General features: G+C 43.7%; 1 protein-coding gene across 1 annotated transcript in view; it reads right to left on the reverse strand.

Annotated features, from left to right (window-relative positions):
* Positions 1-17,571, reverse strand: part of LOC141121731 (uncharacterized) — a 212,966-nt gene that overhangs the window by 102,547 nt on the left and 92,848 nt on the right. The window contains exon 9 of the mRNA XM_073611442.1: positions 776-835. Coding sequence (XP_073467543.1) covers positions 776-835 — 60 coding nt within the window. The remainder of the gene's footprint in view (positions 1-775; positions 836-17,571) is intronic.

Below are 17,571 nucleotides of genomic sequence, written 5' to 3' on the forward strand. Positions count from 1 at the left end.
AAGGCTTATATGCAAGTAATTGGCAATAAAAGGGGTATGGGGGGTCTGGGTACTGCCCTGGGGGACATGTAACAATGCAAAATTAACTTTTTTAAACATTCATTTTATCAGGAGCAGTGATTTTAATAATGCTGTGGGTGGAAGCAGGAGCCGATGGTGACAAAAATGAGGCCGTAGAAGGGAGAAAAATCGGCAGTGATGAGTCCTCTCATGCTGCGCTCAACTGCTGTCCTGACAAGTCCCCCCCTGACTGCACAGGTTGGGTGCCACCAATACCTCCTCCTGTCTGAATGTCCGGGTTTCAGGCAGAAACATTATTCAGCCCAACAGTGAGAATGACAAGAGCCCAGGCGCCAGGACACCATTTCTAGTCACCATGGTGACCTGGGATTTGACCATAGAGACATGGAAATTCAGCTGGTTCAGCAGGGATCGGTCACATTTCCATCCATGTGTGGTCACTGCCGGATAAAAGTCACTCGATCAGCGGCTGCAGCCAATAGCTTCATCACTGATCTGTGTATTCTGAGAGCGGAGGAGCGCCCCCCATTGTCAGAATACAATAGTGCAGCGGGGAGGATTCCCCCATCCCCCTCCAATGTGTGGATGGAGGAATCATCAACTGATCCCCCTGAAGGGGTTAATCTAGGTTTCCACACTATATGTGTGAGTATCATCATCTGCTGGAGATAAAAGATATCACAGTGACTATGGAGGAAGAGGACGGACATGACGGGGGGTTACTGGGTGTAAATAGAAAATAAGATCTTATTACCTCCTCTGCTGCCACTTCCAGTAATGTCTCCTCTCTACTTCCTCCCGACTCACCTCTCACCTGGAACTTCCTGTCTGTATTTGACATCACTTCCTGTCTTCCATAGAGACTTCCTGTCTGGGTAGGAGTGAGATCACCACCTTGTGGAGCTCAGAGGAACTGCAGCCCAGAGAAACATCTCGTAGTGTGAACACGTCCTTGTGCTGTGTGTGTATGTACTGTATATTCTTATAGATGGGGTCATCTCCACTCCCACCAAGGGGGATAGAAATATATTACTGCTCGGGGGGGAGACATTTTGGCACCTTTGAATTTGCAGTAAATATGATTGCAAATTTAGTCATGTAGAACATCTGTTATATGGATACAAAGAACCCCAGCCGAGAGTAAAGGGTGGAAATGGCTCCTGATCCCCAGATTTGGGCAATTATGTCACCAATATAAATAGAATAAAACCCGCGCTATGTGTAACAACTCAAATACCTACAAAAATAACTTATACCGGACTGCTGCTGTAACAAAGGTAAGTATTCCCTTTATCAACTAGAAGAGCATTATGTGTCACAGCGCTGTCCTATTGTGTGTGCACATAAATCATCACAAATACACTAAAATATGATGGGGCGTGGTCAAGCTGCCGAGGTGAGCGGACACTGAGCTCTGTGCTGCCGCCTATTATCAGTATATAATCAGCTTTACATCTCTCCCTCAGCAGCCAGCAACGGTGTGTGGGCTTCCCTACAGTCTGCTCCTCCACCCGCACCACCCTGCAGTAGCCTCCGACAACTAGAACGATGACCTGGCGGAAGAAAGAAGAGGCCGTGGGACCGGCCAGAGGCCAGAGGCAGCCAAGGGGAGCAGAAAGATCTCTTTTTTCCGGATTTCTCTGTGGAAGTCCCGAAAGCTGAGGGCCCAATAGGATGATGTGACACGCAGGCTGCTCACATTACAAATTCCCTATGCCATGCTGTACCCCACTAAATTGTGAGTGGTGGTGAAAGGGGAAACTCACTTTTTTGATACCCCTAAGAGTGCTGCCCAATGGCTTGATTGAAATGAGCAACATCTGTCCAGATCTAGTTCTCGCTGTCTGATGTTATCAGCTTTTTCTGGCTTGCTGTATCTTTAGTAATCTGCTTAAGGCGGACCATGTTTCCAGGGTATTCAATTTGGCTCATCCTACCACAGTATTCAGAATGTTATTCAGGATAACAAATCACAAGTGGCCTTGGTATATTCTTTTCCCCCCTGGACACTTCTGGACATAGTCTTTTGTGCTTGTTTATACGTTCATGTTTTTTTTTTCCTTCGTTCAAGTTTTTATGACTGTTTTGCCAATCCCACTGCAATTTATTGTACCTGCTTTCTCTGTAAATGTGATCTGTTGTGCCAATACCCACCAGGGTTGCCAATCGCCAGTAAATTTACTGACAGTTTGTAAAAATCAGTGATTTTTTTTTACAACTGCCAGTAAATATATGGGGCTGATAATTTCATGCCTGGTTGACTTTTTAAGTGTAAATCAAGCAAATGACTTTGTTATAGGTATTGTCAGTGTTTCCATATCATGTTTATTCTGTTCAAATATTCACTGTGTTAGTTTTCAAAAGGAGTTCTGTCATTTCTCTGGTTGCCAGTAAAAAAATGTGCTCTGCCAGTAAATTTACCATGTTTTGTCAGTAAAAAATGTTGCGGGAGGTTGGCAACCTTGATACCCACTGATTACTCACAAGTGCCTATAGGTTGGATTCTATGACTTGCTGCACTACCCATCCGGTACTCAATGCAGTCTGCTAGGCGGTTTGCCTCTACTGTCTCTTCTTTTACCCCACTCATGACTACAGACATGAGTATTACCGCATGGAACATTAGGGGGCTGAAAGATACTGTTAAACGCAAAGCGATAATGGACTTGTTGGCACACTTTGGTACTTCCATAGCTTATAGGAAACTCATCTGACTAAGGATTGTACTCACCTTTTACATTCTCGTGCTTACCCATTGCAATATCATTCAGTCTTTTCATCATATTCTAGAGGTGTCAGTATTCTAATCTCGACTAATGTACGCTTTTCCTGTCAACACTTTTATTGATCCTCACGGGAGATATGTCTTTCTATTATGTTCTATTGATAGTTTTATATATTTGCTGGGAAATGTATATGTGCCTCCTCCTTACAACAGTGAGGTAACTCGAGTGATGGCTACACTCATAGCCTGGGGTTCCCTTTCTGGCACTGGGAGACTTCAATGCTGTATGTAACCCTAGCGTGGACAGGTATCCAGCGGGTAACCAATCCGAAACCCTCTTTTTTTGCCAGTTTTCTGAGCTAGGCCTTAGAGATATCTGGAGATTACGTAACCCCCATGTTTTTCAATACTTTTGTTGTTCTGGTACATACCAATCTCTATCTAGAATAGATCTAGCCTTGGGTATTGAGCCTATGGTGTCACAAGTTATGGGCATTTCTTATCAGGCCAGAGGTCTCTCAGACCATTCTCCATTGGTCCTTAAATTCCTCTTATCCCAATAACTTAAACGTACCTTTTGGAAAGTTAGCTCTTTCTGGCTACAGGAACTTCCACAGGGTGAGACCATTAAGGGGTATCCCTCTGAGTATTATCACAATAATAAAGGGTCAACTTCCCCTAATTGTTTGGAATGCCATGAAAGCATATTTAAGAGGGCCACTAATAAAAGAGATCAGTTTGCTTAACCACTTCCATACCGGGCCAATTCTGGAACTCCTCTCCTACATGTAAAAATCATATTTTTTTGCTAGAAAATTACTCAGAACCCCCAAACATTATATATGTTTTTTTAAGCAGAGACCCTAGGGAATAAAATGGCGGTCATTGCATCTTTTTATGACACACGGTATTTGCGCAGCAGTTTTTCAAACCCATGTTTTGTGGAGAAAAACGGTTTCATTAATTAAATAAAAAAACACTAAAGTTAGCCCAATTTTTTGTATACTGTAAAAGATGATGTTACACTGTGTAAATAGATACCTAACATGCCACACTTTAAAATTGCGCACACTCGTGAAATGGCGCCAAACTTCTGTACTTGAAAATCTCCATAGGCAACACATTAAAAATGGTTTACAGGTTACCTGTTTTGAGTTACAGAGGAGGTCTTGGGAAAGAATTGTTGCTCTTGCTCTAACGTTTGCGGCGCTATTTAACATGTGTGGTTTGAATGCCGTTTACATATGTGGGTGCAATGTACATATGCGTTCACTTCTGCATGTGAGCACATGGGGACGGGGGAGCTTTTACATTTTTTTATTTTTTCTTGTTTGTTTATTTTTTTCATTTTTATATTTTCCCTTTAATTATTTTTTTTTCTATCACTTTTATTCCTATAACAAAAAATGTAAACATCTCTTGTAATAGGAAATGACAGGTCCTCTTTACAGAGAGATGTGGGGTCTATAAGATCCCACATCGCTCCTGTACCCTGGAAAAACTGAGATAAAAACAAAAACTATTTCAGCCTTTCCAGCCGAATACACGGCAGTGTTTACAACTACCGGGGCCGGACGTGACGTCATAACATCGCGCCTGGTCACCGAAGGCCGTAGAGACTGCCGGAGACCATCTGACGTCCCCTCCCACCGCCTGTAAAAACAATCAAGTGGCTGTACAGCCGCTATGATTGTGTCACAGTGCAGGGAATTGCCGGTGGAAAAGAATGATATTTGAATGATGCCTGCAGCTGCACCCGTCATCCAGATATCACCACTCAAAGCCCAGGACGTCATATGATGTACTTCATCCAGGAAGTGGTTAAGAAAGCCAATAGGGAATGGGAGAGTTTTTTTATCGGATGAAGTTCGCAGAACGGAGGATGGTCATGTGTCCAAACCTTCTCCACACTCCCTTCATTCCTGGACGGATGCTCATCTATAAGCAACGATTATATGAAAAGGCGGAGAGCAAACACCACCATACTATGCTGATGGTGAAAATACTGGTCATTTATTGGCTATAATAGCTATCAATCCAAGACTAATTATATTGCCTCTATTAATACCTCTTCTGGCTTGCCCACCCATGACCCGGTGGAGATTTTAGGAGTCTTTTGCCATGTACACACGACCGGTTTTGCCGTCGGAATAAACGCCGAAGGTTACTACAACGGAACTCCAACGGAATTCCATTCAAGCGGTCTTGCCTACACATGGTCAAACCAAAGTCCGACCAAAGTCCGACTGTCCAGAACGAGGTGACGTACAGCACGTACAACGGGACTAGAAAAAGGAAGTTCAATAGCCAGTAGCCAATAGCTTCCGTCTCGTACTTGCTTCAGAGCATGCGTCATTTTTGGTCCGTCAGAACAGCATACTGATGAGCGGTTTTCCCGATAGGAATTGGTTCCGTCGGAAATATTTAGAACATGTTCCATTTCTAGGTCTGTCAGAATTTTCGAAATAAAAAGTCCGATGAGGCATACACATGATCGGAATAGACGATGAAAAGCTTCCGTCTGACTTTTTCTGTCGGACATTCCGCTCGTGTGTACGCGGCTTTTCAGAGTTTTTATTGTGAACTTCATTGCTGCAAAGTGCAATATGAGTCCTCACCGCTGAATGACTTTCTAGATCCTTTCAAGATTCCTCGGTTAATTATAGCTGATAGGAAAATGCTGGATTCCACCAGAACAATAGAGGAGTTAAAGCTGTGGCCAAGACCCCTAACAATAAAGCTCCAGGTTTAGATGGTCTCAAATCAGAAATGTATAAAACATTTGGAAGTTTTCTCCTTCTGGAACTTTTAGAGGTTTTAAATTCAGCCTATGACTCTCACCTCCTCCCAGACGCAATGAATAAAGCAGGTATAGTAGTGATTCCCGAAACCAGGCAAAGATAGTCTATACCCTGAATCATACCGCCGAACTTCCTTACTGAATTCAGACATCAAACTCCTTGCAAAAGTGTTGGCCAATCGGTTAGGTAAAGTTATGCAGTGCTTGGTACACCCTGACCAGTCAGGTTTTATTCCTACCAGATCCACTACAATAAATATTCAAAGACTTTTTCTCGACCAGCAAATTCCATCTGATAATATGGGTAGTAGGTCGCTAGATGCTGCTAAAGCATCTGATGCCATGAAACAGCCTTATCTATGGGAGGTGTTAAGAGGTTTTGATTTGGGGAACCGATTTATCAGTTGGATACAATTACTTTACTCTAATCCTCAGGCCTCTATGCTGATTAATGGCCTTCAATCAGAATCTTTCCCCCTTTACAGAGGAACTCGTCAGGGGTGTCCTCTGTCCACACTTTTATTCGCTCTAGTGATTGAACCATTGGCAGTGGCCATTCGCCAAACTGATATCAGTTAGAGGGGGATTGACGGAAGATAAGTTGGCACTTTACACTGATGATGCCTGAATATTTTTGTGTGATGCTGATAGATCTCTTATTATTATGTTTGGGTCCTTTTTGGGTTTTGTGGTCACTTTGGACAAATCAGTACTCCTCCCCTTAGATGACCATCAGAGATTGCACTTCTTTCTGGGTTTAAATATCTTGGAGACTGGGTCTACCCTAAAGTGCAGGACTATTTGCAACACAATTTACAACCTTTATTGATGTAGCACCCTGGAGTTTAGGCAGGGATGCTCCTCACAAATTTGCTTGCCAGGAGTAGTTATCCTGGTTGATTGGTACAGAACTATTGATTTCTCCCTAAGTTTGGCCTTGTTGCACCTGTCTCTATTACCGCTAGGTGGCCGGGTACTTGGTGGTGCTAGATATGAGAAGGGCAGCACAAGGTCAAGTCATGGGTATGTGGGTATCTCAGCCAATGGGCGGGGGTTTCTTTGAATCCCATGGCTTGCTGGGAGCAGCTATATATTTGGGTGGAGTCAGATGATCTATGTTCTGTGCCACCTGGATGGCTGTCTGGGTGGACGTGTTTCGTATGCCCCGGGCTGCTAGGTCAGAAATTGGGCCTATCCCGGGGGGATCTGGCTGCTAGGCTGCCTGGGGCCTATCCAGAAGTAAAGAGAGCAGCGCAGGGTTGGGATTGCCGGTGGCAATCCAATAAGAAGTGATGGTTCTGCCGGCTGGAGAACCTGTCAGTGGTCGGAGGTAGAGGGGAAGCGGCCGCCACTAAGGGACCAACCACCTTATTTCCAGGGACCACAGTGAGTAACTGAAGCAAGTACCGGAGCAGTATTCTCACCGAACGGGTACGGTGGAGAATATGGAAACTTCAGGTGGTGATCAAGTCAGGGACCCAGCCAGCGGAGGTGACGCTTGTAGAGCAGCCTTGTGTGTCAAGTCAGGGACCGAACAGGCCAGTGGGGTGAAGTTTGAGAAGCATCTGGAGTGCCAAGCTAGGGACCCAGCAGAGAAGCTGGGGTGACTCTTGAGGAAGATACCACCGTGAAGATTGGGATTCAGTGATAGTGAATCAGAGGATCTAGTGAGAGACCGGGAGCTCAGTGGGCTGAAGAACTACAAGGAGAGGTTGTAGTAAAGGTGAAAGAACTGTTACCCTTTGTGTTAGGAACTGTTAAATATCGGTTATAAGCCAAGCTTTTCAGGTGTTCCTACCAAATGACCCTTTGACCTGTATATAAGGGTTTTTGGATGAAGATCTACTTACACTCCATGTCCAGACCGCTATATCTCGCTTCTTGTTTTTGGCAGGTAAATGTATTCTGTTAAAGTGGATAGCGCCTCTACCACCAACGTCTGAGGACTGGAGTACCCAAGATAACTCCACATTGCTTAAGGAGAGACATATCATGAAACGATGGGATGGGACCCGTGGTTACAGGTACCTGGCTTGGCTCCATTAGGTCTCGTTTCTTTACAACTCCTACAGTGCTAAATATTTGGTTGGTGATGCCCTAGAATGTGTTACCTTTAGAACAATAATGTGTGGACACATATGGACCTCTCGTAATTCAATATAATATGCTCATAATCTGCTATTTATAGGAGGTTGGTATTAAAGAGGAAGTAAAGCCTCTGAAAAAAAAAAATATATATACACCCTCCAAGACAAAGGCATAATGAGCTAGTATGCATAGCATACTAGCTCATTATGAATTACTTACCTGAGATTGAAGCCCCCGAACCGGCCTCCTCCGACGCCGCCATCTATCCCGAAGTGACTTCCGGGTATCGCAGCTCCTGCGCTGTGATTGGCCGGAGCCGCGATGACGTCACTCCCGCGTATGCGCGCTGGTGCCGCCACTAACGGCATGATAGCCGTTAGAAACAGCGCGCTCAGTGCGCCTGCACCCGATGTCTACGGTGCATGCGCCGTAGACATCGGTGCCGCTATTTCTGCAAATATCTCCTAAACCTTTTAGGTTTGGGAGATATTTCTTGCACCTACAGGTAAGCCTTAATCTAGGCTTACCTGTAAGTTAAAGTGGTTGTAAAGGGTTTACAACCACATTAAACCTCCAAATGTTTAGTGTTGTTTTCCGGCTCTTTGTGCATCTATTGGTTATACCTTATTATATAACTGACTGCTAGTGATAAGAAAGTATTTATGTATTTATGTCTATTTCAGAGATCTCCAAACTTTCTAAATAAAAGGCAAATTTACTGTCCTTCAGACTTTAGGGGGGCCGGACTGTGACCATCATGAGAAGAAATTGTCCCAGCATCAGTTGGAGTAAACAATGCCCCATTTTTGGTGTCAGTGAGAGCAATAGTGCCCCATTGTTGAGGTCATTGGGGGGAACTGTGCCCCATCATTGGTATTATTGGGACCCATTGTTGGTGTCATTGGGAGGAACTGTGCCCCATCATTGTTGTCATTGGACCTCGTTGTTGGTGTCATTGGAAGGAATGACCCCCCATCATTGGTATTATTGGGCCCCATTGTTGGTGTCATTGGAAGGAATGACCCCCCATCATTGGTATTATTGGGCCCCATTGTTGGTTTTATTGGGAGGAACTGTGCCCCATCATTGTTGTCATTGGGAGGAATGACCCCCCATCATTGGTATTATTGGGCCCCATTGTTGGTTTTATTGGGAGGAACTGTGCCCCATCATTGTTGTCATTGGGAGGAATGACCCCCCATCATTGGTATTATTGGGCCCCATTGTTGGTGTCATTGGAAGGATTGACCCCCCATCATTGGTATTATTGGGCCCCATTGTTGGTTTTATTGGGAGGAACTGTGCCCCATCATTGTTGTCATTGGGAGGAATGACCCCCCATCATTGGTATTATTGGGCCCCATTGTTGGTTTTATTGGGACGAACTGTGCCCAAGGGCCAGATAAAAGCAAGCAAAGGGCAGCATTTGGCTCCCGGGCCGCAGTATGGAGACCACTGGTCTGTATTATTGTTTTCAAGATCTGTAGCAATATTCGTGTTCCAAATACAGACTTTACGGTACTTATTACTGAGCTGATCTTTTTCATATTGTATGAGGAAAAAAAATTGCACTATGTAAGGACAAATATACTGCTTTTTGAGTTGTTGCCCTCGTGTGACATGAATATTTCATGTTTTTGTTTGTTTTGCTTGTCTGTTTTGTTTGTGTATGTAAAATCACAAAACCTTTATTAAATAACATTTGGAAAAAAAACTAAAAATATGTGGATACATTCATATATAAAGTGCTAGGTGCTCAAAATAATATTCTCTACAGATCTACTGCTTCCACTTTACACCTACTTCTTGGTCTTATTGTGTTTATCAATGAATTAAATAAACTGATCCATGTGCAAATTCATATACAACATAAAGTGCTTTGTGCTCAAGATGCTGTTCCCTGCAGATCCACTGCTTCCACTTTACACCTACTTCTTTAATGTTATAATATTTGCTGCTATATTAAATAAACTAAAAATCTGTGAAAATTCATGTTACATAGTTACATAGTAGGTGAGGTTGAAAAAAGACACAAGTCCATCAAGTCCAACCTATGTGTGTGATTATGTGTCAGTATTACATTATATATCCCTGTATGTTGCGGTCATTCAGGTGCTTATCTAATAGTTTCTTGAAGCTATCAATGCTCCCCGCTGAGATCACCGCCTGTGGAAGGGAATTCCACATCCTTGCCGCTCTTACAGCAAAGAACCCTCTACGTAGTTTAAGGTTAAACCTCTTTTCTTCTAATTGTAATGAGTGGCCACGTGTCTTATTAAACTCTCTTCTGCGAAAAAGTTTTATCCCTATTGTGGGGTCACCAGTACAGTATTTGTATATTGAAATCATATCCCCTCTCAAGCGTCTCTTCTCCAGAGAGAATAAGTTCAGAGCTTGCAACCTTTCCTTATAACTAATATCCTCCAGACCCTTTATTAGCTTTGTTGCCCTTCTTTGTACTCGCTCCATTTCCAGTACGTCCCTCCTGAGGACTGGTGCCCAGAACTGGACAGCATACTCCAGGTGCGGCCGGACCAGAGTCTTGTAGAGCGGGAGAATTATCTTTTTATCTCTGGAGTTGATCCCCTTTTTAATGCCAATATTCTGTTTGCTTTATTAGCAGCAGCTTGGCATTGCATGCCATTGCTGAGCCTATCATCTACTAGGACCCCCAGGTCCTTTTCCATCCAAGATTCCCCCAGAGGTTCTCCCCCCAGTGTATAGATTGCATTCATATTTTTGCCACCCAAATGCATTATTTTACATTTTTCTACATTGAACCTCATTTGCCATGTAGTCGCCCATCCCATTAATTTGTTCAGGTCTTTTTGCAAGGTTTCCACATCCTGCGGAGAAGTTATTGCCCTGCTTAGCTTAGTATAGTCCGCAAATACAGAGATTGAACTGTTTACCCCATCCTCCAGATCGTTTATGAACAAATTAAATAGGATTGGTCCCAGCACAGAACCCTGGGGAACCCCACTACCCACCCCTGACCATTCTGAGTACTCCCCATTTATCACCACCCTCTGAACACGCCCTTGTAGACAGTTTTCAATCCATGTACTCACCCTATGGTCCATGCCAACGGACCTTATTTTGTACAGTAAACGTTTATGGGGAACTGTGTCAAATGCTTTTGCAAAATCCAGATACACCACGTCTACGGGCCTTCCTTTATCTAGATGGCAACTCACCTCCTCATAGAAGGTTAATAGATTGGTTTGGCAAGAACGATTCTTCATGAATCCATGCTGATTACTGCTAATGATACCGTTCTTATTACTAAAATCTTGTATATAGTCCCTTATCATCCCCTCCAAGAGTTTACATACTATTGATGTTAGGCTAACTGGTCTGTAATTCCCAGGGATGTTTTTTGGGCCCTTTTTAAATATTGGTGCTACATTGGCTTTTCTCCAATCAGCTGGTACCATTCCAGTCAATAGACTGTCTGTAAAAATTAGGAACAACGGTCTGGCAATCACCTGACTGAGTTCCCTAAGTACCCTCGGATGCAAGCCATCTGGTCCCGGTGATTTATTAATGTTAAGTTTCTCAAGTCTAATTTTAATTCTGTCCTCTGTTAACCATGGAGGTGCTTCCTGTGTTGTGTCATGAGGATAAACACTGCAGTTTTGGTTACTGAAGCCCCCTGATTCCCTTGTGAAGACTGAGGAGAAGAATAAATTCAATACCTTCGCCATCTCCCCATCCTTTGTAACCAGATGTCCTTCCTCATTCTTTATGGGGCCAATATGGTCTGTCCTCCCTTTTTTACTGTTTACATACTTAACCAGTTGCCGACCGCCGCACGACGATGTACGTCGACACGGGCAGGCAAAAGGACTTACAGGTACGTCCTTGCCTGCCCACGGGTGGGGGGTCCGATCGGACGCCCCCCTGGTGCCTGCGGCGGTCGGCAAATCTCCCCCGGCGATCGGTGGTGAGGGGGAGGCCATCCATTCGTGGCCCCCCCCTCGCGATCGCTCCCAGCCAATGGGATCATTTCCCTGCCTCTGTATTGTACACAGAGGCAGAGGAAATGATGTCATCTCTCCTCGGCTCGGTATTTTCTGTTCTGGCGCCGAGGAGAGAAGACTGTAATGTGAGTGCACAACACACACACACACAGTAGAACATGCCAGGCACACAAAACACCCCGATCTCCCCCCCGATCACCCCCCAATCACCCCCCCCTGTCACAAACTGACACCAAGCAGGTTTTTTTTTTTTTTTCTGATTACTGTATTGGTGTCAGTTTGTGGCAGTTACAGTGTTAGGACAGTTAGTATTAGCCCCCTGTAGGTCTAGGATACCCCCCTAACCCCCCCCTAATAAAGTTTTAACCCCTTGATCACCCCCCGTCACCAGTGTCGCTAAGCGATCATTTTTCTGATCGCTGTATTAGTGTCACTGGTGACGCTAGTTAGGGACGTAAATATTTAGGTTCGCCGTCAGCGTTTTATAGCGACAGGGACCCCCATATACTATCTAATAAATGTTTTAACCCCTTGATTGCCCCCTAGTTAACCCTTTCACCACTGATCACCGTATAACTGTTACGGGTGACGCGGGTTAGTTCGTTTATTTTTTATAGTGTCAGGGCACCCGCTGTTTATTACCAAATAAAGGTTTAGCCCCCTGATCGCCCGGCGGTGATATGCGTCGCCCCAGGCAGCGTCAGATTAGCGCCAGTACCGCTAACACCCACGCACGCACCGTACACCTCCCTTAGTGGTATAGTATCTGATCGGATCAATATCTGATCCGATCAGATCTATACTAGCGTCCCCAGCAGTTTAGGGTTCCCAAAAACGCAGTGTTAGCGGGATCAGCCCAGATACCTGCTAGCACCTGCGTTTTGCCCCTCCGCCCGGCCCAGCCCAGCCTTCCCAAGTGCAGTATCGATCGATCACTGCCACTTACAAAACACTAAACGCATAACTGCAGCGTTCGCAGAGTCAGGCCTGATCCCTGCGATCGCTAACAGTTTTTTGGTAGCATTTTGGTGAACTGGCAAGCACCAGCCCCAGGCAGCGTCAGGTTAGCGCCAGTACCGCTAACACCCACGCACGCACCGTATGCCTCCCTTAGTGGTATAGCATCTGAACGGATCAATATCTGATCCGATCAGATCTATACTAGCGTCCCCAGCAGTTTAGGGTTCCCAAAAATGCAGTGTTAGCGGGATCAGCCCAGATACCTGCTAGCACCTGCGTTTTGCCCCTCCGCCCGGCCCAGCCCAGCCCACCCAAGTGCAGTATCAATCGATCACTGTCACTTACAAAACACTAAACGCATAACTGCAGCGTTCGCAGAGTCAGGCCTGATCCCTGCGATCGCTAACAGTTTTTTTGGTAGCGTTTTGATGAACTGGCAAGCACCAGCGGCCTAGTACACCCCGGTCGTAGTCAAACCAGCACTGCAGTAACACTTGGTGACGTGGCGAGTCCCATAAGTGCAGTTCAAGCTGGTGAGGTGGCAAGCACAAGTAGTGTCCCGCTGCCACCAAGAAGAAGACAAACACAGGCCCGTCGTGCCCATAATGCCCTTCCTGCTGCATTCGCCAATCCTAATTGGGAACCCACCACTTCTGCAGCGCCCGTACTTCCCCCATTCACATCCCCAACCAAATGCAGTCGGCTGCATGAGAGGCATTTTTATGTCCTCCCGAGTACCCCTACCCAACGAACCCCCCAAAAAAGATGTCGTGTCTGCAGCAAGCGCGGATATAGGCGTGACACCCGCTATTATTGTCCCTCCTGTCCTGACAATCCTGGTCTTTGCATTGGTGAATGTTTTGAACGCTACCATTCACTAGTTGAGTATTAGCGTAGGGTACAGCATTGCACAGACTAGGCACACTTTCACAGGGTCTCCCAAGATGCCATCGCATTTTGAGAGACCCGAACCTGGAACCGGTTACCGTTATAAAAGTTAGTTACAAAAAAAGTGTAAAAAAAAAAACACAAACAAAAATATAAAATAAAAAATAATAGTTGTCGTTTTATTGTTCTCTCTCTATTCTCTCTATTGTTCTGCTCTTTTTTTACTGTATTCTATTCTGCAATGTTTTATTGTTATTATGTTTTATCATGTTTGCTTTTCAGGTATGCAATTTTTTATACTTTACCGTTTACTGTGTTTTATTGTTAACCATTTTTTTGTCTTCAGGTACGCCATTCACGACTTTGAGTGGTTATACCAGAATGATGCTTGCAGGTTTAGGTATCATCTTGGTATCATTCTTTTCAGCCAGTGGTCGGCTTTCATGTAAAAGCAATCCTAGTGGCTAATTAGCCTCTAGACTGCTTTTACAAGCCGTGGGAGGGAATGCCCCCCCCCCCCACCGTCTTCCGTGTTTTTCTCTGGCTCTCCTGTCTCAACAGGGAACCTGAGAATGCAGCCGGTGATTCAGCCAGCTGACCATAGAGCTGATCAGAGACCAGAGTGGCTCCAAACATCTCTATGGCTTAAGAAACCGGAAGCTACGAGCATTTTATGATTTAGATTTCGCCGGATGTAAATAGCGCCATTGGGAAATTGGGAAAGCATTTTATCACACCGATCTTGGTGTGGTCAGATGCTTTGAGGGCAGAGGAGAAATCTAGGGTCTAATAGACCCCAATTTTTTCAAAAAAGAGTACCTGTCACTACCTATTGCTATCATAGGGGATATTTACATTCCCTGAGATAACAATAAAAATTATAAAAAAAAAATGAAAGGAACAGTTTAAAAATAAGATAAAAAAGCAAAAAAATAATAAAGAAAAAAAAAAAGCACCCCTGTCCCCCCTGCTCTCGCGCTAAGGTGAACGCAAGCGTCGGTCTGGCGTCAAATGTAAACAGCAATTGCACCATGCATGTGAGGTATCACCACGAAGGTCAGATCGAGGGCAGTAATTTTAGCAGTAGACCTCCTCTGTAAATCTAAAGTGGTAACCTGTAAAGGCTTTTAAAGGCTTTTAAAAATGTATTTATTTTGTTGCCACTGCACGTTTGTACGCAATTTTAAAGCATGTCATGTTTGGTATCCATGTACTCGGCCTAAGATCATCTTTTTTATTTCATCAAACATTTGGGCAATATAGTGTGTTTTAGTGCATTAAAATTTAAAAAAGTGTGTTTTTTCCCCAAAAAATGCGTTTGAAAAATCGCTGCGCAAATACTGTGTGAAAAAAAAAAATTAAACACCCACCATTTTATTCTGTAGGGCATTTGCTTTAAAAAATATATAATGTTTGGGGGTTCAAAGTAATTTTTTTGCAGAAAAAAAAATAACTTTTTCATGTAAACAATGAGTGTCAGAAAGGGCTTTGTCTTCAAGTGGTTAGAAGAGTGGGTGATGTGTGACATAAGCTTCTAAATGTTGTGCATAAAATGCCAGGACAGTTCAAAACCCCCCCAAATGACCCCATTTTGGAAAGTAGACACCCCAAGCTATTTGCTGAGAGTCATGTCGAGTCCATGGAATATTTTATATTGTGACACAAGTTGCGGGAAAGAGACAAATTTTTTTTATTTTTTTTTTGCACAAAGTTGTCACTAAATGATATATTGCTCAAACATGCCATGGGAATATGTGAAATTACACCCCAAAATACATTCTGCTGCTTCTCCTGAGTACGGGGATACCACATGTGTGGGACTTTTTGGGAGCCTAGCCGCGTACGGGACCCCGAAAACCAAGCACCGCCTTCAGGCTTTCTAAGGGCGTAAATTTTTGATTTCACTCTTCACTGCCTATCACAGTTTCGGAGGCCATGGAATGCCCAGGTGGCACAAAACCCCCCCAAATGACCCCATTTTGGAAAGTAGACACCCCAAGCTATTTGCTGAGAGGTATAGTGAGTATTTTGCAGACCTCACTTTTTGTCACAAAGTTTTGAAAATTAAAAAAAGAAAAAAAACATTTTTTTTCTTGTCTTTCTTCATTTTCAAAAACAAATGAGAGCTGCAAAATACTCACCATGCCTCTCAGCAAATAGCTTGGGGTGTCTACTTTCCAAAATGGGGTCATTTGGGGGTGTTTTGTGCCACCTGGGCATTCCATGGACTCCGAAACTGTGATAGGCAGTGAAGAGTGAAATCAAAAATGTACACCCTTAGAAATCCTGAAGGCGGTGATTGGTTTTCGGGGCCCCGTACGCGGCTAGGCTCCTAAAAAGTCCCACACATGTGGTATCCCCGTACTCAGGAGAAGCAGCTAAATGTATTTTGGGGTGCAATTCCACATATGCCCATGGCCTGTGTGAGCAATATATCATTTAGTGACAACTTTGTGCAAAAAAAAAAAAAAAAATTGTCACTTTCCCGCAACTTGTGTCAAAATATAAAATATTCCATGGACTCAACATGCCTCTCAGCAAATAGCTTGGGGTGTCTACTTTCCAAAATGGGGTCATTTGGGGGGGTTTTGTGCCATCTGGGCATTTTATGGCGTTCAAAACTGTGATAGGTAGTGAGGAGTAAAATCAAAAATGTACGCCCTTAGAAATCCTGAAGGCAGTGATTGGTTTTCGGGGCCCCGTACGCGGCTAGGCTCCCAAAAAGTCCCACACATGTGGTATCCCCATACTCAGGAGAAGCAGCTAAATGTATTTTGTGGTGCAATTCCACATATGCCCATGGCCTGTGTGAGCAATATATCATTTAGTGACAACTTTTTGTAATTTTTTTTTTTTTTTTTTTGTCATTATTCAATCACTTGGGACAAAAAAATGAATATTCAATGGGCTCAACATGCCTCTCAGCAATTTCCTTGGGGTGTCTACTTTCCAAAATGGGGTCATTTGTGGGGGTTTTGTACTGCCCTGTCATTTTAGCACCTCAAGAAACGACATAGGCAGTCATAAACTAAAAGCTGTGTAAATTCCAGAAAATGTACCCTAGTTTGTAGACACTATAACTTTTGCGCAAACCAATAAATATACACTTATTGACATTTTTTTTACCAAAGACATGTGGCCGAATACATTTTGGCCTAAATGTATGACTAAAATTGAGTTTATTGGATTTTTTTTAGAACAAAAAGTAGAAAATATCATTTTTTTTCAAAATTTTCGGTCTTTTTACGTGTATAGCGCAAAAAATAAAAACGGCAGAGGTGATCAAATACCATCAAAAGAAAGCTCTATTTGTGGGAAGAAAAGGACGCAAATTTCGTTTGGGTACAGCATTGCATGACCGCGCAATTAGCAGTTAAAGCGACGCAGTGCCAAATTGTAAAAAGTGCTCTGGTCAGGAAGGGGGTAAATCCTTCCGGGGCTGAAGTGGTTAAAGAATTTCTTGGGATTTTTTTTGCTCTCCTCCGCTATGTGTCTTTCATGTTCTATCTTAGCCGTCCTAATTGCACCCTTACATTTCTTGTTGCATTCTTTATAAAGTCTGAATGCTGAGGATGATCCCTCAACCTTGTATTTTTTGAAGGCCTTCTCCTTTGCTTTTATATGCATTTTTACATTGGAGTTAAGCCATCCAGAATTTTTGTTCGCTCTTTTAAATTTATTACCCAATGGGATGCATTGGCTAATGCCCTTATTTAATATGCTCTTAAAGCAAACCCATCTCTCCTCCGTATTCTTTGTTCCTAATATTTTATCCCAATTTATGCCTTTTAGCAAGGTATGTAGTTTAGGGAAGTTGGCTCTTTTGAAATTCAGTGTCTTTGTGTTCCCTTCATGTTTCCTATTTGTGTGATTTATACTGAAACTAACTGATCTGTGATCGCTGTTACCTAAATTGCCCCGTATTTCCACATCTGTTATCAGGTCTGTATTGTTGGTAATCAGTAGATCCAGTAATGTTTTATTTCTAGTTGGTGCGTCTACCATCTGACCCATAAAATTGTCCTGCAAGACATTAAGGAACTGGCGAGCCTTAAATGAATGCGCGGTTCCCTCCGCCCAGTCTATGTCTGGATAATTAAAATCCC

The sequence above is a fragment of the Aquarana catesbeiana genome, unplaced genomic scaffold (assembly GCF_042186555.1).
Source record: "Aquarana catesbeiana isolate 2022-GZ unplaced genomic scaffold, ASM4218655v1 unanchor228, whole genome shotgun sequence".
Lineage (NCBI taxonomy): Eukaryota > Metazoa > Chordata > Amphibia > Anura > Ranidae > Aquarana > Aquarana catesbeiana.